The 26522-nt window shown below is 40.9% G+C and overlaps 1 protein-coding gene across 2 annotated transcripts; it reads left to right on the top strand.

Annotated features, from left to right (window-relative positions):
• TMA16 (translation machinery associated 16 homolog) lies at positions 1-26498 on the top strand. Of its 2 annotated transcripts, XM_055336555.1 has the most exons (8): positions 1-118; positions 7966-8078; positions 16595-16632; positions 17931-18015; positions 19159-19307; positions 23903-23945; positions 25263-25465; positions 25794-26498. In XM_055336555.1, the coding sequence occupies exons 1-7, from the start codon at positions 116-118 to the stop codon at positions 25441-25443; spliced, it is 612 nt and encodes a 203-aa protein (XP_055192530.1). In that variant the 5' UTR covers positions 1-115; the 3' UTR covers positions 25444-25465; positions 25794-26498. The 2 variants fall into 2 exon arrangements, with proteins under 2 accessions (XP_055192530.1, XP_055192529.1); XM_055336554.1 differs by having other exon boundaries at positions 25263-26498.
• Positions 26499-26522: the final 24 nt, after the last annotated feature.

Here is a 26522-nt window from a genome sequence, read left to right as displayed (position 1 = left end):
CCCTTCCGGCCGCGCCGCCCGGCTTCCGCGGCAAGCACGTGTGTGGAGGCCGCGTCTTCCCCCGAGCGGTCGCGGTCGGCGGTGGCTCCCGCGGGGCCGCGAGGACGGCAGCGGCATGGTGGGCCCCCGAGCTCTCCGGCGGGCTCCCGTCGGCCGCGGGCGGGGGCGCGGGGCGGGCTCGGGGTGCTGCGGCGCGGGAAGGGGCCGACGGGCCGGCGCGGTGGGTCAGCGGGCGGGGCTGGGGTGTGCGCGGAGGGAGAGTCGCGCCTGCCTCTCCGTGCTCCTCAGCGATGTGGGGCGCGGGGGGGGGGAGAAGGTCGGGAGCTGGGAAGGCGCCGCCGCCCCCCGGGCGCGCCCCCACGCCCTCCTTCCTCCGGACGCTCCGACTGTCCGGCCGCGTTTTAGGAGGAATCGAGTGTGTATTTGCGCGGTGACGCGGGAGGGTTCGTAGTAAGGAGGTCGCTGGGGGACGCGGGAGGGTTCGTAGTAAGGAGGTCTCTGGGGGACGCGGGAGGGTTCGTAGTAAGGAGGTCGCTGGGGGACGCGGGAGGGTTCGTAGTAAGGAGGCCGCTGGGGGACGCGGGAGGGTTCGTAGTAAGGAGGTCGCTGGGGGACGCGGGAGGGTTCGTAGTAAGGAGGCCGCTGGGGGACGCGGGAGGGTTCGTAGTAAGGAGGTCTATGGGGGACGCGGGAGGGTTCGTAGTAAGGAGGCCGCTGGGGGACGCGGGAGGGTTCGTAGTAAGGGGCTCGCTGGGGGACGCGGGAGGGTTCGTAGTAAGGAGCTCGCTGGGGGACGCGGGAGGGTTCGTAGTAAGGAGGTCGCTGGGGGACGCGGGGAGGGTTCGTAGTAAGGAGGCCGCTGGGGGACGCGGGAGGGTTCGTAGTAAGGAGGCCGCTGGGGGACGCGGGAGGGTTCGTAGTAAGGAGGCCGCTGGGGGACGCGGGAGGGTTCGTAGTAAGGAGGCCGCTGGGGGACGCGGGAGGGTTCGTAGTAAGGAGGCCGCTGGGGGACGCGGGAGGGTTCGTAGTAAGGAGGCCGCTGGGGACGCGGGAGGGTTCGTAGTAAGGAGGTCGCTGGGGGACGCGGGAGGGTTCGTAGTAAGGAGGCCGCTGGGGGACGCGGGAGGGTTCGTAGTAAGGGGCTCGCTGGGGGACGCGGGAGGGTTCGTAGTAAGGAGCTCGCTGGGGGACGCGGGAGGGTTCGTAGTAAGGAGGTCGCTGGGGGACGCGGGGAGGGTTCGTAGTAAGGAGGTCGCTGGGGGACGCGGGAGGGTTCGTAGTAAGGGGCTCGCTGGGGGACGCGGGAGGGTTCGTAGTAAGGAGCTCGCTGGGGGACGCGGGAGGGTTCGTAGTAAGGAGGTCGCTGGGGGACGCGGGGAGGGTTCGTAGTAAGGAGGTCGCTGGGGGACGCGGGAGGGTTCGTAGTAAGGAGGCCGCTGGGGGACGCGGGAGGGTTCGTAGTAAGGAGGCCGCTGGGGGACGCGGGAGGGTTCGTAGTAAGGAGGTCGCTGGGGGACGCGGGAGGGTTCGTAGTAAGGAGGTCGCTGGGGGACGCGGGAGGGTTCGTAGTAAGGAGGCCGCTGGGGGACGCGGGAGGGTTCGTAGTAAGGAGGTCGCTGGGGGACGCGGGAGGGTTCGTAGTAAGGAGGCCGCTGGGGGACGCGGGAGGGTTCGTAGTAAGGAGGCCGCTGGGGGACGCGGGAGGGTTCGTAGTAAGGAGGCCGCTGGGGGACGCGGGAGGGTTCGTAGTAAGGAGGCCGCTGGGGGACGCGGGAGGGTTCGTAGTAAGGGGCTCGCTGGGGGACGCGGGAGGGTTCGTAGTAAGGAGCTCGCTGGGGGACGCGGGAGGGTTCGTAGTAAGGAGGTCGCTGGGGGACGCGGGGAGGGTTCGTAGTAAGGAGGTCGCTGGGGGACGCGGGAGGGTTCGTAGTAAGGGGCTCGCTGGGGGACGCGGGAGGGTTCGTAGTAAGGAGCTCGCTGGGGGACGCGGGAGGGTTCGTAGTAAGGAGGTCGCTGGGGGACGCGGGGAGGGTTCGTAGTAAGGAGGCCGCTGGGGGACGCGGGAGGGTTCGTAGTAAGGAGGCCGCTGGGGGACGCGGGAGGGTTCGTAGTAAGGAGGTCGCTGGGGGACGCGGGAGGGTTCGTAGTAAGGAGGCCGCTGGGGGACGCGGGAGGGTTCGTAGTAAGGAGGCCGCTGGGGGACGCGGGAGGGTTCGTAGTAAGGAGGCCGCTGGGGGACGCGGGAGGGTTCGTAGTAAGGAGGCCGCTGGGGGACGCGGGAGGGTTCGTAGTAAGGAGCTCGTCCATCCGTTGTCCACTTCAAGGAAGAAACCTGAAACCCTCTGGTGTTTCCTTTCCATGAACCTGCACCGTTCAGGAGCCTCGGGCTCTGGATCAGCATCTGGATCCCGTATTTAGGATTCCCTTGCTTAAAATTACCCCTTACGCTGTTGCAAATACGATGGTTTCTTCTTTTTTGGTTTCTGTCTTTTTTTTTTTTTTAAACTTAGACTTCATTAGAATAGTCCTTAGAATGATTCCTGACTAGGACACTGTTTGTTTTTTTAGGATACAGTTTGATGAATATTTATTTTCAACCAGTTTTTATTTATGTTTTTGAAGATTTTATTTATTTATTCCTGAGGGGGGGGGGCGCAGAGACCCAGGCCGAGGCAGCAGCAGGCCCCACGCAGGGAGTCGGACGGGGGACTCGATCCCGGGACCCCGGGTCACGCCCTGGGCCGAAGGCGATGCTGAACCGCTGAGCTCCACCAGTTTTTCGTAAAAGCAACAATGTGAAGAAGCTTGTGGTCGCGAAAGGCCTCGTCCCCCGCGTGCTCTGCCCTCCTGCGGTGCGCCTGTCACTTTGCTGCCCCCGGTGCCCCCGTCCCCGCGGCCTCCTGCGGCCTCTGCTCTGGGTCCTCCCGGAGCGCGTGGATTCGGCCCAGGGGCTCCCTGCTCCCTGCGCCGCCGCCTGGCGCCTGCCGCCTGGCCCCCGGGGTACGGAGCGGGGCCCCGAGGCAGTGACACTGGGTCGGTTGGCACTTGGCTGCAGTTGCCCCGGCTGCGTGGTGGGGGGATCGCCTTGTCCCACGAAGCGGAGGGGGCCCGTGAGTCTTGTCCTGGCAAATTCCCGCCCTTCGGTTTCCTGGTACATGACCCGTGGCTCTGCTCTGGGCGCCCTTGAGGTTAAAGCAGCTCAGCTTGGCCCTGGAGGTTCTCCCTACATTTCTCCGTCTTTTTATTTTTATTTTTTAAATTTTTTTTAATTTTTTTAATTTTTTTATGATAGTCACACAGGCAGAGACACAGGCAGAGGGAGAAGCAGGCTCCATGCACCGGGAGCCCGACGTGGGATTCGATCCCGGGTCTCCAGGATCGCGCCCTGGGCCAAAGGCAGGCGCCAAACCGCTGCGCCACCCAGGGATCCCTCTCCATCTTTTTATATCGGCTGCTCTAAACGTCTCAGTACAGTTTGGAGTGTGGGTTATGGAGTCCCAGAGGACCGAGGTTCTCTGCTAAAATTTGGTCTTGGTGAACTTACTTACTGCCTCCAAGCCTCAGTTGTCCTACCTGTTAGAGGGGGATGATCCCAGGAGGTGCCTCGTAGACCTGCCAGGGAAAATCCAGTGGAAGCCACTAAGCCCAGCGTCTAGCGCTTAGTAAATGTAATAATAGTAGTAAATGGTTAGCAGTGGAGCTTGTAGTTGTCTAGTCTTGTTACTTTTATTTCTTACTTTGAACCCCTCTGGGAACTTTTCAAATTCCTGTTTCTTTGTTCTACCAAAACTTGATTCAACTAATGTGAACAGTCTTTTCAAACTAATTCATCCCACCCAGTACTTCTTTATTCTGCATGGCAAAAAGTTTTTAGCATATTAAAAGTTTTTAGTTTGGTGTGTACTATGCCACAAGGCACTCCCATATATTCTTTTTTTTATATAATAAGCCCATTATTATAAAGTTTAAGTGTGCTTATTTTCCTCCCTAGTTAGATTATAAAACGTTTGAAAGTATGCCATCCTCCTCACTCGATTTATCTTGACATGTAACTGAGGGCATCAAGTGTTCCTTGACCTCCCTGCATATTCCTTAATGACAAGAATTTCGTGCTGTTGGACTCACCTATAAATGGAAGCTGTAAATTACTAAATCTTGGTGGTGGTGGTGGTGGTGGTGGTTTTAAGTTTAAATTTTTTGATTCAATTAAAATTTTTTTCCTAGCTGCATTGAGATGTAATTGGCTTAGAACATTGTATAAGTTTAAGACATACAGTGTTATGATTTGATATATAGTGAAATGACTTCCACAATGAGCTTAGGTAATAATACATCATCTCACGTAGCTGCCACTTTTAGCAACTTTCAAGTGTATAGTACAGTATCGTTAGCTGCAGTAATCATCTTGTATGTTTGATCTCAAGAACTTTACTCATGACTAGAAGTTTGTGATCACCTTGAAACATTTCCCCCAACCCCAGCCCCTGGCCACCACCAGCCTACTTCCTGTTTTTTAGATTCCACATATATGTAAGATCATACAACATTTGTCTTTTTCTGTGTGACTTACCTCCCAGCATAATGCTTTAGGTTTTGTCCTTATTGTTGCAAATAATAGGATTTCCTTTTTTATGGCTGATAATCCATTTTGTAGGTGTGTATATATATATATTTTTTTTTTTTTCCTTTATTCACTCATTTGTTGAAAGGCACTTAGGTTGTTCTATGTCTTGGCTCTGATAAATAAGGTTTCAGTGAATAGAGGTGCAGATACCTCTTCAGTGATTTTGTTTCCTTGGATAGATACCCAGGAGAGGAATTGCTGGATCATATATTCGTTCTATTTTTAATTTTTTGAGGAACCTCTCCACTGTTTTTCCATAGTGGCTGTATCAGTTTTCATTCCCACCAACAGTGCGTAAGTGTTCCACTAATCCCATCCTTTCCACCACTTGTTGTCTCTCTTTTTGATGACAACCAATCTACCGGATGTGAGTTGATACCTTACAGGGGTTCTGATTTGCATTCGTTGATGATTAGTGATTGGACACCCTTTTATGTACCTGTTGGCACAAGCAGAGTGATTTCCCATAATTCTTAAGGGCTATAGGATTTTTGGGAATGATAAATGAACATTGGTTTCAGCTTAAAGTTACCAGCTGTATTAGCCCCTAGCAAGAGAGTCTGTCTGTCTTCAGAAGTTTTGAAGCCAGGCTTTGACTTCTTTCTAGTTATGAATGTTCTAGATGGCATCTTCCAGTAGGAGGATGTTTTGCATACATTGAAAAATGTACATTAAAGCTCTTTATAATAACTTGCAGCTTCTACACCAGATTTTTCTGGATAACTTGCTGCAGCTTCTACTTCAGCATTTGCTGCTTCACTTTGCACTTTTATGTTACGAAGATGGCTTCTTAACTTAAACCTCATGAACCAACCTCTGCTGACTTCAAACTTTTTTCTGCGGCTTCCTCACCTCTCTTGGCCTTCACAGAATTGAAAAGAGGTAGGCCTTTCTCTGGGTTAGGCCTTGGCTCAAGGGAATGTTGTGGCTGGTTGGATCTATCCAGAGCACTCAAAACTTTGTCTTTATCAGTATTAAAGGTATTCTGCTTTCTTATCATTCCTGTGTTCACTGAAATAGTACTTTAAATTTCCTTCAAGAACTTTTCCTTTGCACTCACAACAGGTCTAGCTTTTTGGCCTGTCTCAGCTTTGGACATGCCTTCCTCACCAAGCTTAGTTGTTTCTAGCTTTTTATTTAAAGTGGGAGATATATGACTCTTGCTTTCACTTGAACAGTAGAGACCGTTGTAGGGTTAGTATTTGGTGTAATTTTTATGTTGTTCTGTCTCAGGAAATAGACCTGAGAAGAGGGTGATAAATGGGAGAATGGTCAGTGAGAACAGTCAGGACACACAGCATTTACTGATGAAGTTTGCTTATTTTATAGGCACAGTTGATGGTGCCCCAAACAATTACAAGAATAACATTAACTGATGACAGACCACCATGACCCATCTAATAATAATAATGATAAGGAAATATTGTCAGAATTACTGAAATTGTAAATATTGAAATATTGTAAGAATTACTGAAATGCAACACAGACATGCAGTGAACAGATGCTGGTGGAAAAATGGTGCCGATAGACCTGCTCCCTGCAGGGTTGCCACAAACCTTGTTTGTAAACCCACAAAACCAAACCCCCACAATATCTGCAAAGCACAGTAAAACAAAGCATGCCTGTACTGTTGTGTGACGATTTCATAGTATTCTATACCTGTAACCATCTTCCAGTGCCATTCTGGGTTTCAGAGTTGGAATTCTCTTGGTCAGGTTTATCAAGAAGTGAGCAGTGAATATTTGTTAGTGTATTTCAGTGAATATTTTCTGAAGGAATGAATACATGTGTGAATGAGGAATTGGTCATTTTAATTCTGCAGAAAGTTTTACAGAGGAGTGACTTTGAGTTATATTTTATGAAAGAACTAGAAAGGGAAAGGATTTTGCAGGCAGAAGTAACAAGTACAGTCTCCAGAAATTATGAAATAGCAAATAGCAAAGTGTGTTCTGGAAATGGAGGAGAAGTTCAGTAAGAATGGGATAAAGGGTGTTTTGAAGAATGAAAATAATGCTGGAGAAGTAGGTTGGGGATAGATTGTTTTCCACATGAGGGAGTTGGGACCTAAGTGTGAGCTCGTTAGCAAGGGGAGAAGGACTTTACTAGATAAATACTGCAGAAAAGTAAGCTCTGCGACTTCCATGAAAAAAGAATTAGCAGTGAGAATCTAGAGGCCATCCTAATCATGAAAAACCATGAGGCTGAATTAAGGCATTGACAATAGTTTTGAAGAGAAGATTCTAGGAACACTTGACCTTTTTGAGGATTAGGTATATTAGAGACTGCCAGCTGTCCCCAAATAGACTTTTTCTTTTATAACGTATTTTTTTTTCTGAGAATAACAATTAAACTTACTATTCTCCCTTACATAACCCACTGATTAAATTTTGGTCAATGGATGTAAACAGAAGACTCCAACTTCAGAGATCTTGCTCTTAAAGGAAAAGGGTATGCCTTTTGATTTTCTTTTCTACTTCTCACTGGCTGGAGTGTAGACTTGCTATTAAGTCATCTTGAACTATATAGATACATAGGAGGTTGTAGCTTAAGAATGGTAGGTGGAAGGAGCCTGGATCTCTGAGGACTTTGTGAAGCAGAACCTCATACTCCTACTTTTTACAGGAGAGAACTAAACTTTATCAGGTTACAGTATTATTATTTCAGGGTTCTATTATAGGAAGCCAAATCTAATTCCAAAGTAAAAACAGATGTGATGAAACATAGACGTATGTAGGAATAAAGAATTACCTGAATGTCTAGTTCAGTGGACTGAATGAATTATGACCTTCTTAGCTAGCATAAGGTTTAAATGGGAAAATAGTAGGTTCTTTTTTGGATGTGCTGATCTCGAGATGGCTTCTATTATTTCCTCTTGTTTTTCTATGAACCCAAGTTTGATTTTGCTTGATTCAGTGCCCACTCTGTTCCATGTGCAACCTTTACAGTCAGGCTCCCATGAACATCATGTGTTCCTTCTACCTCCCCAACTTTTTTTTTAACTGTGACACAAATTTTTAACTCTGTCTCCTCACCGTCTGCATTCTCTTACCTACACTGAAGATGGAATGGTTGAAGAGCTGGGTTTATTGACCTTTTCTCTGCCGTTCTTTATTTTCTTACATCACTCAAGAGTAGTTCTGAATATATTGTTGCTGTATGACAATGGAAATCATACTGTTTCAGTCATTTAACAGGTCTTATTTATCTCCTGATAAATAATAGTGGTTCTGGCTTTTGGTATTTCTTATATTACTGTTTTTTAAATTTATTTCTAAAGACAATTTTTTGACAAACCTTTTACATATCTGACTATGTATGTCATATATTTTCTTATGTTTTAGCCTAAAGCCCCAAAGGGAAAAACCGTAGGACGTGAAAAAAAAGTCATCCATCCATATAGTAGAAAAGCAGCTCAAATTACAAGAGAGGTCCACAAACAAGAAAAAAAGGAAAAGTAAGTATTTTTTTTTATCATTTGTATTGTGCATTGGTGTAAAGCCCATTTATACATTTATCTTTAATCAGTATTCCCTTCTTTCTTTAACAAATGTTAAGTATGTTCTGTGCACTGAAGGTAAAACAGCAAACAAGGATTCAGCTCTTGTAGTGCTTACCTGAAGCAGAAACATACACTTAAATAGGTTGTGATGAGTGCAATGAAGAAAAAGGAAAAAGAATCATGGGATGGAGAGTGGTAGAGTGGTTCTGTTTTACATAGGATAGTCATATGTGGCTTATCTGAAGAGGTTCATATTGGAGCAGAATGCTGAAAGATGTGATGAAAGGAGCTGTGTAGTTATATATTGGGCATATGAGTTAAAGTACCTGGGGACGCCTGGGTGGCTCAGTGATTGAGCACCTGCCTTTGGCTCAGCGTATAACCCCGGGGTCCTGGGATTGAGGCTCACATCAGACTCCCGCAGGGGGCCCTCTACCTGTGTCTCTGCCTTTCTCTTTCTGTGTCTTTCATGAATGAATAAGTAAAACCTTTTAAAAATGTATGTTAAAGTGTCTATAAGTCTATTAGGTATATAGAAGGAAATACAGCACAGGCAGTTGGATATATATGTTGGGTCTAGTGTTCAGAGGATACATTTAGGGATTCAACACAAACTGGGAAGTCCTAAGCTTCTAGCTGGGACTGTAAGTCATGAGACTAGATAAGATCATCTAATGAATAAATGTAAGTAGAAAAGGGAAGAGCCAAAGATTGATCCCAGAGGCCTACCTCATTTAGAGGTTGGAAAAAGGATCTAACAAGTGAGACTAGGAAAGAGGAAAAAGAAGATTGTGTTTCAAAGAGAAGGTGGTGATCAAGCCATGGCCCTTTGCTCTTGATTGATATGAGGACTGAGAATTGATTTAGTAATGTGGAAATCATTTAGTAAAGTGGAGACCACTATTTTTTGTTACTTTCTTAGTTGTTGCTCTGCAAATTGCAACTAAATCTTGAAATAACCTAGTTTTGGATTAATGTCAAGTTAATTTCAGTAGTATAAAAAAATTTGCACCACTGTGGCTCTGTTGTCCCTTTTTTGTACTATTATTGCCTATAAATGACATCTTATGATCCCATAAACACAGTTTTATAGTGATTGTTTTTATGCAGTTGTCTTATGAGAATAAAGGTGTTACACACAAAAATACATTTATACTGTCTTTTATATTTAACTATGTAATTATGTTATATTTTTCTTGACTGGTGCCCCTTATTTCTTCATGTGGATTCGATTCACATTGCTGTTTACTGTCCTTTCATTTCAGCCTGTAGGACTCTCTTTAGTATTTCTCATAAGGCAGGTCTGAAAGTGAGACATTCTCTAAGTTTTGTCTCAGAATGTCTTAATTTCTCCTTGATTTTTAAAGGAAACTTTAGAATATAGAATTCTTGGTTCAGTCTTTCTCTTCACCACTTTGAATACATCATCCCTCAGCCTTCTGGCCTGCATGGTTTCTGATTGAGAAGAATTTAACTATTTATCTTAGTGCAAGGAGTCACTTTTCTTGCTACTTTAAAGTTTTTTCTTTTTTTTTTTATTATTATTTATGATAGTCACACAGAATGAGAGAGAGAGGCAGAGACACAGGCAGAGGGAGAAGCAGGCTCCATGCACCGGGAGCCCGACGTGGGACTCGATCCTGGGTCTCCAGGATCGCGCCCTGGGCCAAAGGCAGGCGCCAAACCGCTGCGCCACCCAGGGATCCCTTCTTGCTACTTTAAAGATGTTCTTTGTCTTGAATAGTTTGACTGGTTTGTCTAGTAGGTGTGGATCTCTAAGTGTATCCTCCATGGAGTATGTTAAGCTTTTGGGTGCTTAACAATGAAAAACAATGTTTTTCATCAAATTGAGGCGTTTTTAGCCATTATTTTTCCGAATATCTTTTCTATCCTTTCCTGTCCTGTAACACCCATTATACATATGCTAGTGTTCTCAGTAGTGCCCACAGATCTCTGAGACTCTTCATTTTTCTTTTCTTAAACTTTTTGTTGCTCAGACTGGATAATTTCAACTAACGTGTTCTTAATGTTTGTGGATTATTTGTTTCTACCAGTAAAAAAACTGCTGTTGAACCTCTCTAGTAAATTTTTCATTTTGTTGTATCTTTCAACTCCAGAATTTCTATGTGGCTCATCATTGTAATTTCTGTCTCTTTATTGATATTATCTGTTTGGTAAAACATTGTTCTTATAATTTCCTTGAATTTTTTAGATTTTCTTTCGTTCTTTGTGTATGTTTGTTACAGGTGTATTCAAGTCCTTGTCCAGTAGGTCCAACTGTCTGGGCTTCCTTAGAAAGTTTCTACTGGATTCTATTTTTAATCCCCGAGAAGGGGCCATACTTTCCTGTTTCTTTGTGTGTCGCATAATTTTTGGTTGAAAACTGGACATTTACGATAATATAGTATGACGACTCTGTTAAATAGACTCCCCAAGCCCCTATACCCAATTAGGTTTGCCTTAGTTTTTTTGTTGCCTTGTGACTTTCCCAGACTAATTCTGTGAAGTCTAATTGTTGTGTGTGGCCAGTGATGTTTCTGCTCAGTTGGTAGTCAGCTCATGTTTGGACAGAGTTCTTTAAATGTCTTTAGCTAATAAGTCAGCCTTTGCTGAGAGGCTCTGTGAATCTGTTGGCTTTGACACACCAGGATGCAGTTTACTTAATTTCTTGTTTGCACAGAGCTTCAAGGTTAGCCAGAAGTGAGAGGTTAGCCAGAAGTGAGAGAATAGGACATTCTTAGATCTTTCCTTAGCATAAACATAATCCTAAATGTGCATATGGCATTCTAGATTCCCAGGAATATGTTGGGGTAGCTTTCAAGTCCTCTGTGGACCTTCCATTCCCCAATTTTTCTTTAAATTTTTTTGGTTCACCTTTTGTTAGCCCCCAACTGGTAATATCACTAAGGCAGCTGCTTTGTTAGATAATTGCTGCTGATTATCTTCAAGAAATAATTTGGAGATAGAGCTGTTCCTACAGAGAGAGCTCTGAGTCAGTTTACATAAAGACAAAGTAACTCTGAGAATCGATCTTTTCAGCATGCTTCCTGTCAGGTCAAATGGTAGCAGTTCTCTGGGGATGGATCTTTTGGGGAACTCCAAATTTGATCTCTCTCTCTAGTAGCTCTTAGGAAGATGATTTTTACAACTACCGTGAGTTGCTGTTCCATTGGTTTCCAGCACTTGCAGAGCTGACCAGAGGATGATGGATCAGGTATATTATAGCATCACAGATTTGTTGTTCTTACAGAGATTGGGCTGGGCTGTTTTTCTTCAGAATGCTCTTTGGATTCTTGGAAGCCTTTGCTTAATTTTCATACTTCTGAAAAAGTTGAATTTGACAAGTTTTGTTAGTATTCTCTCTGCTTTTATGGAGGAGTGGATTTTCATAGATCCTTATGCCATTCTGGAAGTTGGTTTGAATTCTTGATGTGAAGAATTCATAGTAAAATTTTCTTAGAAATTCAAAATGTGTATGTAATTCCCCCTTCTTTTCCGCCTCCCATCCCTTAGTCTACCCTCTACGGTCAGCAGCCCACCCTGTATAACTCACCAATTCTTACCCTCATATTTGGCCTGTGAGAGTCCCCGGGAGCTGCTGTAGAGACAAAAATTTACTTAAAATGAAGTTGTAAAGACAAAAATCATCATTTTAGCTATTTTAAAATAGCCTTACCATTTCAATAAATGGTAGACGCATTTCCACACTGATAGAAACCAGCACGTTCATTGTTATATATTAATTTCATACCCTAGACCTAAACACATATTTAGTAAAGGTTAGCTGTTCCCAGTGATTTGGCAAGAAGTTTTCTCGAAGAGAATAGACAAGTGCTGTGATAGTATAATCAAAATTTTTTTTTTCAAAAAGGTTATTGGGACGATAGTATTGCTTTAGAATTTATTTTCCAAAAAAAAAGTTATTTTCAAACTTTAAGAAATTAATGTATCACTTTCATGAATTTTGCTGTCTTCTGACATGATTACTACTTCTATAATTTTGCAGTTTTTGTTACCACCTGTATTAGTATTTAATAAACTTAATGTGTATGCAAGATATGCCTGTAGGCCATATTAAAATTTTGTTCCTTCCCTTGGAATTTTCCTTCAGGTCTGGGGCAGTGGTAAATTTTGCATTTCTAATGAGTTTCAGGTAGTGTTGATGCTATTGCTGCTTGTTTAGGGACCACACTATGAGAACCGCTGACCCATAGTATTATTTACTTAGTATTTTTTTTAGAATATTTTACCCTTACATATCTTTTTTTGAAGGAGATACTTGATCTGTATTACAATCAAGTAGATAACTGGTGCCTCCCCTATATGGTCTGAGTCTGAGGCATGCTTGCTTTATCCTTGGTGAAAAGATTTGGCAAAGGTTGGAAGACTTGTAAAATAAACATTAAATGAAGTCGTCTTCTTACTGTAATTGGAGGGGATCAAAATAAAATGGGGGGGGGAAGTAACTTGTTTAAAAATGATTTCATTCAAAAAAAATGATTTCATTCTGTGTCTGAGAAACTAAAAAATAAGATCAGCTTATATAGTACTACTGGTATATATGGCAATATTTTAGGAAATACAGCTTTAGAATTAGGCTGAATTCTTGGCTTCTCTTGTAAGTGCTTTGCTAGTGAGTCTAGAGTCGTATGTTGTCAGGTATTTTCAGGATTTTATGCACTAATTTACAGAATCAACATTATAAAAGAATTATGGAAGGATAAAATTGAACAGCATGCTGATTCCTATATAACTTATTCTAAAGAGCTTCCATTATTGGGCTGAAGCTCCATTTTCATAGTACAGTTGAAAAATAATACTTAATTTTTTCTGCTTCGACAATGTTCTAAACAGATTGTTCTCATTTATCTTAAAGAGGTCCTCATTGTAACCATTATGGTTCCAGAAGCAAACAAATACAAAGTTTTAGTAGTATGTAATGTATTTTATGAAACAGTCTTATGCCTGTCATAGATGTCAGCTTTTTGAGTAGCAGCATCATTGACCATGGATTATCTTCCTTTAAATGACATAAACACATAAAATGTTGCTGATCTTCCTGCACTAGAGTAGTACTTCCAGCAAGACAGAAATGCTGAGTTGCATATTTTGGAGAGATGGATGATTATAAGATGCTCAGACTATTGGGACAACTGTGAGCAAGATGATAGAAAAGGTACCAGCAGGACTTAACTTGAACTTCAGGTGCCCATGGCTTCTTAATAATGGATAGCAGTTATCAAGTACTGCTTTAATTACCTATTGCTGTATAAGAAATTCTATGCCATCATAGCAGCTTGAAACGTTTTTTTCGGCCAAGAATTCTTGTGCCACTTAACTGAATGCTTGTGGTTCAGTCTTTCACAAAGCTACAGTTAAAATGCTGATTGGGGCCACATTCATCTCCGAGCTTAACAGGGAGAGATTTTGCTTCTGAGCTCACTCATGTTGCTTTTAGTATACTTCAAGTCATGGCTGTGCCTGGTGGCTGGAGGCATCAGTTCCTTGCCACACGAGCCTCTCCATAGGCTACTCACAACCTGATGGCTTGGTTCTGACAGAGCACAGGCTCTGAGATAGAACAAGAGAAGGTAGCCAGGATGGAAAAACAGTCTCTGAAACTTTATTTCAGAATGACATCCATCGCTATTGTGTTGTTTTATTTGTTTGAAATCTCTACATCTAGCCAGCCACGCTCAGGCAGCATAAGGACATGGCTATCAAGACACAAGAATCAGTGGGGACCATTTTAGATACTAACACCTTTTGTGAACTTTCTGCCTACCAAGATACTTGGTTTTTCTAAGGAACAGAGGTAGCCAGGCAGCATAAAGTATCCAATTTTTATGCTTTTACACAGAACTGAGAATTCTTTGTACCTCTTCCTAAGGTCCTTTTAAGGGAGAAACACAGGTAGCGGGGAGATCAGGGAGGATGTCTATTATCTTGCAGTGCCTTTGACTAGTGGTCAAGGAGACAAAAACAGACCTGCTGGTTGGTCAAGTTGACTCTACTGATAGACTCTGGTTACTTAAAGATACTTCAGGAGTGAATAGCAACAGAATAAGAGCTCAGACGTGTTCTTTTTCAGTATTTGAATGCTCCAATTTAAGACTATGTGGAATATTGCTTCTGTTCATGTTAAAAGAAACTAGTATGTTTTGAAGACTAGTATATTTCAGGTGATGCACAATTTACAGAGAACTTATGGCTCTTTTTTTTTTTTTTTAAGATTTATTTATTTTAGAGAATTTTGAGCATGCATAAGCAAGCTGGAGGAAGGGCAGAGGGAGAAAGCAGGGGGGAAGCAGACTCCATGCTAAGCACAGAGCCTGTCGCAGGGCTTGATCCATGATCCGGAGATCATAAGCTGAAATCAAGGGTCAGACGTTCAACTAACTGAGCCACCCAGGCACCCCTGTAGATGGCTATTTTGTGTTATTTTGGCTTTATTTTATGATTTCTCAACCTAGCAATATTTTGTTGGTATATACTATCATATTTTGTCCTGCAGAGTATACAACAAAGAAGCCTAGATACCAAAAGACAATGACTTAGTATAGGAAACTAACAGAGAGAAACTGAGCATAATGGGTAGAAATCTAGGAAAAACTACTTTAGAGAATTAATCTCAAATCTCTTTACTTTTCTCTCTCCCAACTGATAACCAGTCTAGTTTAGGACCCATTGAGTTCACTCAGAATTACCTCAACCTGATTTCTAACTAGATTGTTTCCTCTATGCTTAATTGAAATGAATGAATTTATTCTCTATTTTTAAAAATCAACTTGAGGTATAAAGAGTATTCAGTAAAAGAGCCATATTTTCAGTGTACAGATTTGGGTTTTTGGTAGTAGAACAGTCTAACCACCATGCTAGTGACTGATCACAGGGCCCACAGAGCCTAACATGTTACTCTCCAGTCATTTAAGAAAAAATTTGCCAGCTTCTGGCAAATATTCATTATTCATTATTAATGAATAATGCTGCCATGAACATTCATGTACAATGTTTGGACATTTGTTTTCATTTTTCTTTCTCTAGAACTAGAATTGCTGGGCCATGTGGTGATTGTATGTTAAAGTGTGTAAGAAAATTGAGTTTATATGAAATTAAGTTTATAAGACTTGTTGGTTGTATGATAGGTGTCACATTTTAGTATTTAAGAAATTGCTTTATCCAAAGTGATAGTATCATTTTATATTTTCACCATCAATATATTAGGGCTACTCTCCATATCAATACACTCAATCCTGCAGTATTATCAGTTTTTTAAAAAACTTTGTAGCCATCCTGATAGTTGTATAATAGTATCTTAGTTTGATTTAACTTTGTACATCCTGACCAATGATGTTTAAATATCTTTTTATGTGCCTTTTGGTCATTTCCATGTCTTTGATATGATGAAAAACCAGTTAAAGTCTTTTGCCCTTTTTGGTATTAGATTGTCTTATTAAGTAAGTAGTAAGAAGTATTTGCATATTCTGAATGCAAGTCCTTTTGTTAGTTATTTGTGTTGTGAATATCTTCTCCCATTCTGTGCCTGAAACTTTTTACTTAAAGCTTCATTTTATTTCTCCAGTTTTCTAGTTGTTTAAAGTGGGAGGGTAAATCTGGTCTGGTTTGTTAGGCAGGGACAGTAACTTTTTTGTTCTTTGCTGTATCTCTAGTGAGTAGCATAAAGTGTGGCAAAAACTAACTATCCAAAGGTCTCCTGAATGAATTAATGTTTAGAATACCAACAATAGGAATCATGTATTCCCTAGATTGTTTTCTGAGAGTAAATCAGTTTTTTTCTTATTAAAATTCTTTTCAAATTATGAAAAGTAAACATTCTGTTTTTGTTCTTGTTGGAAGTTTAAAAGGTGACACTAAGGCCTTTTGGTCTTGGTGGCCACACTTCATCTTCTAGAAGGTATTCATTACTCTTGTGCACAAGTATTATCCACCTGAACATTCATAATCCAGTCAAGTTTTTTTTGGTGTTCAAAACTGATTTGTTCTATAGGTGTCCTTTTTTTTTTTTTAAAGGTTTTTTTTTTTTTAAATTTTTATTGATTTATGATAGTCACACAGAGAGAGAGAGATAGAGAGAGAGAGGCAGAGACATAGGCAGAGGGAGAAGCAGGCTCCATGCACCAGGAGCCTGACGTGGGATCCATCCCGGGTCTCCAGGATCGCGCCCTGGGCCAAAGGCAGGCGCTAAACTGCTGCGCCACTCAGGGATCCCCTATAGGTGTCCTTTAGTCATTAGTCACTGAAGAGCTAAAGGAAAGTTTCTAGAAACATTTTGTTCCAGCGATTTAAAAGAAAAGCATGGTGTTCAGTGTTTCTGCACTAACAAATTATTTTCATTTGTATAAAAGAATGATCCTTGACTTAAGATTCTGTGGGCAGTTTTTGTTTTTGACAGATTTTTTAAAAATTTGTTACGGAAATTTTCTAATACCTTATGTACTCTTTCTTCCAAGATTGAAAAATGAAAAGGCATTGCGTCTCAATCTTATTGGTGAGTAAATTTACTCATTGATACTCTGGCTAAACTATAGTGAAATTCTGCTCTGTACCTATTTTTCTTTTGATTCTTCTAGGGACTTTTCTTTACTGGACTTAATTAAAACAAAGTAAAAGCAATTGTTAACTCTTAAAAAGTATTAATAATATCTAGCTCAGTTTTTCAGAAACTATTTTTTATTTATCTACCAGCTTGCCTACCTACATCTATCCATCTGTCTGTCTACCTACTATTCCTTCTCTTGAAGTTTAATTCTAGCTCCCTAACCATTAGAATTAGGAAGGATTGTGGCCTAAGTATTTTGGAAACAGCAGTTTATATTTAGTGATGTGGATATATGCATCCTCTGTCTGTATCTCAGTGTCACCATCTTTTTTTTTTTTTTTTTTGGCTAGATTTATTATTAGTAAATTTTTACTTAGAAGCCTGACTTTAAAATAGCGATACTTAGGGGCACCTGGGTTGCTCAGTCGGTTAAACATTTGCCTTGGCTCAGGTTATGATCTCAGGGTCCTGGGATTGAGCCCCATGTCTGCTCTCTGGTCCACGGGGATCTGCTTCTTCCTCTCCCTCTCTGCAGTCTCTCTCCACTCTCTCAAATAAATAAAATTTTTTAAAAAATAGTGACTTTTAGGCTTTGTTCGTTTTTTGTTTGAATACTGATCTTCAATGCTTTCTCAGGTAGTAGAATAGTATTTCTAAGTAGGTCATCCGTATCTCAGGTATGGCCGTAACTGAAAGTGACCCTGATGGTCATATTTACTCTTTGCACGGTATCTGACAGATCTTGTATGGTTAATATATTTACTAATTTGAGTACCCGGACAGGCTACTTAACCTTTCACATGTGTGAATAGGGATAATAATCCATAAAGGATGGTAAAACTCTTGATATAGAGCCTGCTGCTTATTAAATGTTCATCAGTGTTATCCTCACCACTAATCTAATTTTCATTTTTATTATTTTAGGCAAGTGTTCTATCTTTTGCTTTTTAAATACTTAGAACTTCATGTTCTGTTAACATATTCTTTTTTTTTATTCATGCATCCTTATTTGGATAATACATATCAAAAAGTATCTCTCCCACCCCTGTCTCTTCCCCAGATTAAAATGTGACAATTTGATTTCTGACAGACTGGTTTAATTAGCTTTGAGCCCACATAAGCCTTTATATTTAACATTGAAATATATTTTGATACTATTTTAAACACACTGATGTTGAAAATTATAATGAATGCTCATTGCTTAGGTGCTGACTTATGATGTTAATCTATTTTGATACTTGTTACAGGTGAAAAACTGCAGTGGTTTCAAAGTCATCTTGATCCCAAAAAAGTAGGATATTCAAAGAAAGATGCTTGTGAATTAATTGAAAGGTAAACACTGGGCATGTTACGAGCAAAAGGCTCAGAAAAGGGGAATTCTCCAACTTGGTTCTTTAAGAGACCGAGTTCTGTCCTGGATTTAATAGAGGAGTAAATGGGCTTTGTTATTATGAAAGCTTTAGACTCACACCCTGGTGTAGCTACTCCACTAGGCTTATAACTTTTCCCAGCCTCTGAGTGTTTACTTAACCTGGTTTCTTGGGATCAGGAAAGGCTTCCTAATTAGCAGATTGAGGTGGGTTAGTTCAAGAGCCTTTAGACTGAGAGAACAGTATCAGATACAAGAGTGACATATTTAGTGATCTGCTGGCCATTTAATATAACCAAAATAACAGGCTCAAGGAGGGCATTGTGACAGTGACAGGTGCAGCTCATGAAAGACCTCAAGTATCATTGTAGGAGTTTGGACCTTATCAAAGGACATTGGGAGCCACAGGAAGTTTTTTACAGTAGGTACCTGAGATGATCATATTTAAACTTTAGAAATGTTATAATAGTGAGAAGAATGAGGATGGTGGCCTGAGGGGACATGGCTTTGGGCAGGACATTGTTGAAAGGCTGATGAAACAATCTAGGCAAGAGAGGATGCTGGCCTCTCCATGGTTAGTAGCAGTATGGTGAAGAGAAGCGAAGATTCTAGAAATATTAAGAAGGTAGAAAGTCACAATCCTTAGTGAAAACTTAGGATGTGACATAAAAGGGAAAGAATGGAGTCAAGGAGGACATTGTTGTTCATTTGGGCAGGTGGGTGGATGGTTGTGCTATTTTCTGAAGTAGAGAGCCAAAAAAAAGATGGGACAGTTTTGGTGGGGGTTGGGTGGGGATAGAGGTGGGCACAAGTTCACTTTTGATATATTAAGCTTCTATGGGACATCCAAATGGAGATGTCCAGGGGGTGGTTGAGTGTGAGGGTCTGGAGTTTAGCAGATACTTGAATAGCAAGCAGTGATTTGGATGTTGAAATTTTGGGCATGCTTGGACTATCCAGGGAGGGTCTGAAGTCTGAGGATACAAGGAACTCAGGAGAATATAAAAATTTCAAGGACAGGTGAAGGCTGGGGTTTGTTTTAAATGATGTACTGTAAGCCAAATGGTGGGTAGACTTGTAACTCAAATTGCTTTCTTATTTCTCAGGTATTTAAATCGATTCAGCAGTGAACTAGAGCAGATTGAATTACATAACAGCATCAAAGACAGGCAGGGAAGACGGCACTATTCCCGGGAGACAGTCATCAAGCAGACAATGGAGCGTGAGCGACAACAGTATGAAGGATATGGCCTTGGTGTGTTCTCATTTTCTTTTTTTCTTTCTAAAATACATAGTCATATCAGATTTGTAATGTATTTCAAGGGTTTGATTTTATTTATTGTATTTATTTAGTTTAGTTTGAATTTCTTTGTTTGATTTCTTTTGTGAGTCCATTGAATAATTTTTTATTTTTATTTTTTTCTTAAATTCTCAAAACTGTCACTTGTGATAGTGATATCTTATCTTTCTACCCTGACAGTAAAGTTTTCCTCTCCTTCCGGCACATTCCTAATTTGCTTTATTGTGGAGTTATTACTTGCCCATCTCTAGCTGCATCTGTGTTTCTTTAGAGCAGGTGCCGTGCCCTTTATGTCTTTCTGATTCCTGTAGGACCAAGCTATAGTAGTTGCAGTCATTCTTGAAAAACTTTAGAAATTGAACATTCATTCTTGGCATTGTAGCATCTCTTACCATTCTTAAAGACAAGCATGTTGTGAGTTTACCATCATTGTCTGAAGAAAAAGCACTTGGTGAGGGTACTTAGGTTCGCAAAGCCCACAAACAGGTGACAACCCAGAGGCAACATGGCCTGCAAATGGTATTTGATTGGCTTGTTAATTGTCAGTCTAGAATAAATCTGTCGATTTTGCATGAAGCATGTAGATTTCTGGCTTTAAAAAAAAAAAAATTCAAATAGCCTGGCAACATAATCTGCTACAGTGGAGTAACATCTGTCCCTTTTAGACTTGATCATGTACTCTCAGGTTTGCCATGGTCCTAAACATTACTTTATTCACATTCCATTTCTGGTCCATGTTACAGCATTTATAGTATGTGGATTTACTTGAAAAGTACAGTATAAATGAAATATTTAATAGCAAATTAAGTTTTTAAGTTTTGATAATAAACAACACTGAAGTATAAGATCCTAAAAGGAAATATCTTGTGGGTGACCGTTGTGTTGGGCCCAGCCTGGTGATAGGGATGCTATCAGCTAGAAATGCCTGAGACACTCACCTGGTCCTCTAGTACTTGCATTGAGCCTCCCTAGGTATTTCTCCAGCCAGAGCCAGAGTTATGGCTGGTACGGCCTCATGGTTCTTATGACTGCAGGGATGCACCTCAGTAACAGCGGTCAGGGAAGTTTGGGGGGAAACAAACAAACAAAAAAAGACAAAATGAAATTTTTACTCACATGGCCTAGAAGGTCCATAGAACGCCCAAGGCCATACAGGGAGGTGGAAGGGAGAGAGAGGAAGGGAGTGTGGACTGGGGTTCTACCTTCATTAGGGTCTGAAGGTGAGGTGCCCAGAGTTTCACAAGTTGACTCTTAATTGGTGAATTAAAAAGTTAACAATGGGATTTAGGACACGAGAAGGGAAAAGTAGAGTCACTCAAATGGTGATTTACTAGGTTACCAGAGTTTTCTAAAAGAGGAAAGTTGGCAGTTCCTCTTCATCATTTCTAAGAAGTGAGCTTCTTCACTGAAAAAATAACAAAATAGCTGTAGCATTAGACAGATGCGACTTAAACCCTTAGAGCTTACCGTATAGCAGGACAAGGTATTTAACTCTCCACCGCCACGCTTTCTTTTCTTCAATTTAAAAACTGAAATAAATAGTATCCCTACTTTGGCACTTGTTTAAAAGTTACATGAAGGGGATCCCTGGGTGTCTCAGCAGTTTGTTAGCGCCTGCCTTTGGCCCAGGGTGCGATCCTGGAGTCCTGGGATCGAGTCCCACGTCGGGCTCCCGGCATGGAGCCTGCTTCTCCCTCTGCCTGTGTCTCTGCCTCTCTCTCTCTCTTTCTATGTCTATCGTGAATAAATAAATTTAAAAAAATCTTTAAAAAAATAAAAAATAAATAAAAATTACATGAAGTTTTATTTATCAAGATGCCTTATACAGTGTAATACAGGAGGTTCGGGGAGAGCTTCAAGCAGTGATGCCAGTGTCCCTTTCACTGAATAGTCACCTTGTAAGAGTGTAAAATTGTTTATGCTCGTAGGTCTCCCATCTCCTCATCTTGGTTTTTCTCTGGAACCCACTTTAATTAGCTGTTTTCTCCATCACCCAACTACAAGTACTGGTACACTGATGACCTCTGAGTTGCTAATGCAAATAGTTGCTTTACTGGGCATTGGTTCTCATTCAGTCAACTTCTCTGCTGCATTCGATACAGATGATCGTTTCATTTTCTTGTCAGACGTTTCATTTGGTAAAGAAGACCCAGCACTTCCATAGTTTTCTTTCTAGTTCAGTTTCCTAAGTTGAACCCTCCTCATTTTCACAAACTAAATATTGGCCTAGGACCCCCTCCTTGGGCTGTTTCTTTTTTCCTATTTATATTAATTCCTAATGCATTTCATTCAGCCTGTGGTTTTATTATTTTATTTTTTAAAAATTTATTTATTCATGAGAGACACAGAGAGAGACAAACACAGGCAGAGGGAGAAGCTCCCTGTGGGGAGCCTAATGTGTGGGACTCGATCCCAGGACCCTGGGATCATGACCTGAGCCAAAGGCAGATGCTCAACCACTGAGCCACGTGTCCCTCAAAAACCTGTGTGGGTTTTTTTTTTTTTCACCCTGTGGTTTTAAATACCATTTACATGGTGATAACTTCAAAATTTTATCTGTCAACCCTAATCTGTCCCTAGAACTCCAGACTCGTATTATCAAACCAGGGTTTCTCAAAATCTCTATTTGAATGTCTTCTAGGCATCTCAAACCTGACATGTCCTCAAGCAGAGTCTAGCTTTTCTCCTAAAACTTGCTCCTGCAGCATCTGTTTCAGGCAGCAGTATCACCAGCTGCCCAGTTGCTCAGGTCGGAAACCCCTGGTTACTTCACACTCCATCCAGCTCATCAGCAAAATGTATTTTGCATCTGGTAACTAACTGCTACTACCAGCTCCTCGCTAGCCCAGGCCACCATTGGTTCAACTGTACCCATTAATGGCCTCCCAGTTGGTCTCTGTGCTGCTGCTCTTTCCTCCTAAAGTCTGTTGACCATGAATCTGGTAATTAGTTAACCGGACATGGCCAAGGTCACACATGTATTGGTGATTGAGTCACCACAAAAAATCAGATCCATTGTTCTTCCAGCTGTTCCACGCTGCTTCTTCCAGAGTTAGGTAGTGTGTCTGGTGAAGGGTTTGAGATCTCTGACAGTTTTATAGGGGCCTGGGCAAATTGTTGTTGAATTCTGGATCGTTACATTTCTCCTCTTTGCCCCATGGTGGTAAAACTATTTCTGACTCTTTTTAGTAAAATTTCTTTTTTTAAAAATGATGTTTAATTTACACCTTTTAAACACTTGATCCCCTTATACTCATATTTTCTGAAACTCTTGTCATAATTTGCATACAGTTGTGTTAAGCATTTTTATTTTATCTTTTTCATTCATTGATCCTAGATATTAATTAATATTTTATTGCATTGGCCAGAATTTTTGCAGCAGTGTTCTAGTTATACATGCCATTTGTGTTTTACTGATAACTATGATCATGCATATTGGTTTATGGTAAATTTTCTAATCATGGTAATGTACCTAGTTTTTTATTGAAAATGGATTTAGGGGCACTGGGGTGGCTCAGTGATTGAGCATCTGCTTTTGGCTCATGTCCTGATCCCGGGGTCCCAGGATCGAGTCCCACATCAGGCTCCCTGCATGGAGCCTGCTTCTCCCTCTGCCTGTGTCTCTGCCTCTTTCTCTCTCTGTGTCTCTCATGAATAGATAAATAAAACCTTTTTAAAAAATGGATTTTTTATTGTGCTGCTTTAAGCATCTATTGATTTATAGTTCATTTAAATTTTTTTTCCCATTTTGAATAATGTGATTTTTAAAAATATTAAAGAATCCTTGCATTTCTCAGATAAACTCTGTCTTGCCAGGATGAAATATATGCTTGAAAATAAATTGTACTTTTCACCAAGAAAATATATTTTTAAATCTAGCATTTTAGGGGATTGATTGTTAGAAATTGCCAGGTGTCTTTCATAGATTAAAAGGTCATGGTTTGGGATCCCTGGGTGGCGCAGCGGTTTGGCGCCTGCCTTTGGCCCAGGGCGCGATCCTGGAGACCCGGGATCGAATCCCACGTCGGGCTCCCGGTGCATGGAGCCTGCTTCTCCCTCTGCCTGTGTCTCTGCCTCTCTCTCTCTCTCTCTCTGTGACTATCATAAATAAATAAAAAATTAAAAAAAAAAGGTCATGGTTTATTTCATTAATAAGTTTATTTCATTTTATAGATTTTGTGCTAGAATTTAGCATTGAATAGCATTTTTCTTAAATCACCTTAAACTAAGCCCTTTATACTTTCAGAACTTACTTTTTCTTTTTTTATTCATAAATCCACAAAGTTTTTTTTTTAAGCAGCTGACAAAAGAACTACTGATAAAAAATGAAGCTACAACAGACAAATCATTTCAGTCTTTAGTTTGCGGTATGCAGGAGGGCCAGAACTTCCTTTTCATATAGCATTATGGCTGTGCTTTGAAATTTTGTTTTGCTTTGGATTTTCTTGCTGCCACTAACTTGTTGTATCCGAGATAATAAACAAGGAAACTGTAAAATGTTGTGATTTAAAGAATACTACTTAATGGGTATAAATTATTTTCTTTCCCAGAGATTCCAGACATTATAAATGCAGGTAATCTGAGAACTTTTAGGTAAGTCTGTCTCTCTTTATGATTCCTTGAGGCTACATGTAAAATACATGAGACACAAACTTTCTTTCCTTTTGAACTTAGACATTAGAGTTAAAAAAAAAAAACCCTCAGGGGTTTCTTTTAACCTGATCTGTTTTATCAAAGTAAGACTTTTCCTGACTTTATTTGAAACACCTGGTATGCACTGAAATGATAGTGAGATGGTGATTATATTTTTCAAAATATTTTTAAATACCTTAATAAAATACTTAAGAGAACTTGATGTCACTATTGCTCCCCAATTCGTATTTTTTTCAAAGATAAACTAACAGCAGCAGACTCAGTGGCTCAAAGTTCTATCCCCAGACTATTTGTAGCACCCTCTTTTGGAAAAGATGGTTCCTTGGAAGTGACACCAGAGAAAAGAATAAATTGTCAAGAACTAGTTAGTCCAGTGGTTGAAAGATGAAGTTTTCTGGGGTTTTTTTTTTTTTTTTTTAGATTTTATTTATTGATTCCTGAGAGACAGAGAGAGATGCAGAGACACAGGCAGAGGGAGAAGCAGGCTCCATGCAAGGAGCCTGATGTGGGACTTGATCCCCGGTCTCCAGGATCACACCTTGGGCTGCAGGCTGCGCTAAACCTAAACCGCTGCACCACCGGGGCTGCCCTGAAGTTTTCTGTTGTAACTGTAACATTTTTTTGGTTACTAAAACTGACTACCACGAAGTGTAAAAAGAAAAATGTTAGGACGACTGGGTGGTTCAGCGGTTTAGCGTCTGCTTTGGTTCAGGGCATGATCCCAGATCCGAGTATCGAGTCCCCCATTGGGCTCCCTGCCCGAGGAGCCTGCTTCTCCCTCTATGTCTCTGTCTCTCTGTATGTCTCTCATGAGTAAATAAATAAACCTTTTTTTAAAAAACAAAAGGAAAGAAAAAAGTCTTTTCTGACTGCAGTTTGAAGAGTTGCAGGTATGATATAGTCACTGCTTCTTGAGGTTCTTGGTAAGATGGAGTCTTCAGGTTAGGGAGGATAAACCAATGGAATAGAGCCTCCTTGTCACTTCTGTCTTAATATTTTTCTGTATTACGTTGGAAGTTTGGGTATGTGGGGATCTCTGTGCAGTTACTGCTCTTGTAGGTTAATGAGAGGATAAGTATGGACAAAAGCAAGCCTCATTTGGGACTTTTTTTTTCCTAATGCATATGTTGTTTGTTTTTAGTGTATTTGAATCTGCTGTAAATTTATTAAGCTTTGTTCTGCTTTCAGAGTTTTAAGTATTGACAGCTCCTCCATCTCCCACCCCCGCAGCCTCTTTACGTACTCTCTTTTGTTTAGGGAATGGGATTTGGATCTGAAGAAATTGCCAAACATTAAAATGAGAAAAATCTGTGCTAACGATGCAGTCCCCAAGAAGTGCAAGAAGAAAACTCTTACAGCTGTAGACAAAGATTTAGGGGAACTGGAACTAAAAGATGAATCAAGTGACTCAGATGAGGAAATGCCAGCAGTGGCATAATTGTCCTTTGTTTGAAGTGAAAGTAAGTAAATTGAGAGCATCAAGTTATATTTGACCTGATTATGGTAAATAAGTGTGTAGATAACAAGAACTTGCTGTGTAGTTTCTTTCATGATGAGAATCCCATTTGCAGTGTCAAAAAGTGTTACGATTTTCATTTAAAAATGAATGTTACTTTTCATTTACATTAAATTGTTGAAATAGATGTAGTGAAATAAAAGCACAATCTAAGATCTATTTAATCTAAATTTCCTGGACAGAGGGAGTGATATGAATAAGGAATAGAAAGTGTTTTGATTTTTTTTTTTTCCTCTCATGTTTACCTTGGATCACCTGATCTCATATTCTAGGGCTTGCAGAGCCACCTGTTTTGTGGAAGAGTCCTGTGGATCCTTCTTGAGCCGTGATGATAGCAAAATTGGCTTTCAGTAATAGTGCTTCACTAATCTTCCTCTTAAACATTAGACCTATTTTCTTTTCCTTATAAAGTAGGGAAAATGTGATAGGGAATAAATATACACTGATGGACTATACATTATTTTTATTGTCTTTAAGCCAGAGTTAAATAGTAAAGAAAAAAAATAGTGACTATTTTTGTGATGTTGGTCTCCCACTCTTACTCTATCTTTTGATAAAGGGGATAAATGATTTCAGGTTAACTCTTTGTATGTTATTTTCTGCTTTCTCATGAAAACTGATGGCTTTATTTGTGGAAACAACTAATGAGCAGAGAATCTGTTATTGTGGTTGTGTTATTTATTTCTGTTATTTATTCTTCTGAGAGAGACGCTAAGTGACAACAGTATTTTAAGTATCGTGAAAGCCATGGATGTGTTAGAATGTTGTTCTTCATAGAACTTGTTAAATGCAATTATCTTTTAGGCTGTTTTCTAAAGGATACGATGCAGATGTCTTTGAGTATTTTCAAGAACAGAAATATAAAACATTAATGCTATAAGAGATTAGATATCAACTAAGTTTCATTAACAATTTATTTAAAATGTTAACAGCTTTTTTATTGAAAATTAAAAATAAAATTTATTTTCATAATTTCACTTTAAAGTTCTGATTATTTCATT

The sequence above is a fragment of the Nyctereutes procyonoides genome, unplaced genomic scaffold (assembly GCF_905146905.1).
Source record: "Nyctereutes procyonoides isolate TBG_1078 unplaced genomic scaffold, NYPRO_anot_genome, whole genome shotgun sequence".
In the NCBI taxonomy this organism is placed as follows: Eukaryota; Metazoa; Chordata; class Mammalia; order Carnivora; family Canidae; genus Nyctereutes; species Nyctereutes procyonoides.
The sequence above is the reverse complement of the archived record's forward strand: the minus strand, read 5'-3'. Positions and strand labels throughout refer to the sequence as shown.

Coding starts and splice junctions, on each gene's coding strand:
- TMA16 (XM_055336555.1), top strand. Junction 16,633..17,930: donor ATTGCGTCTCAATCTTATTG/GTGAGTAAATTT, acceptor TACTTGTTACAG/GTGAAAAACTGCAGTGGTTT. Junction 19,308..23,902: donor GTATGAAGGATATGGCCTTG/GTGTGTTCTCAT, acceptor TTTCTTTCCCAG/AGATTCCAGACATTATAAAT.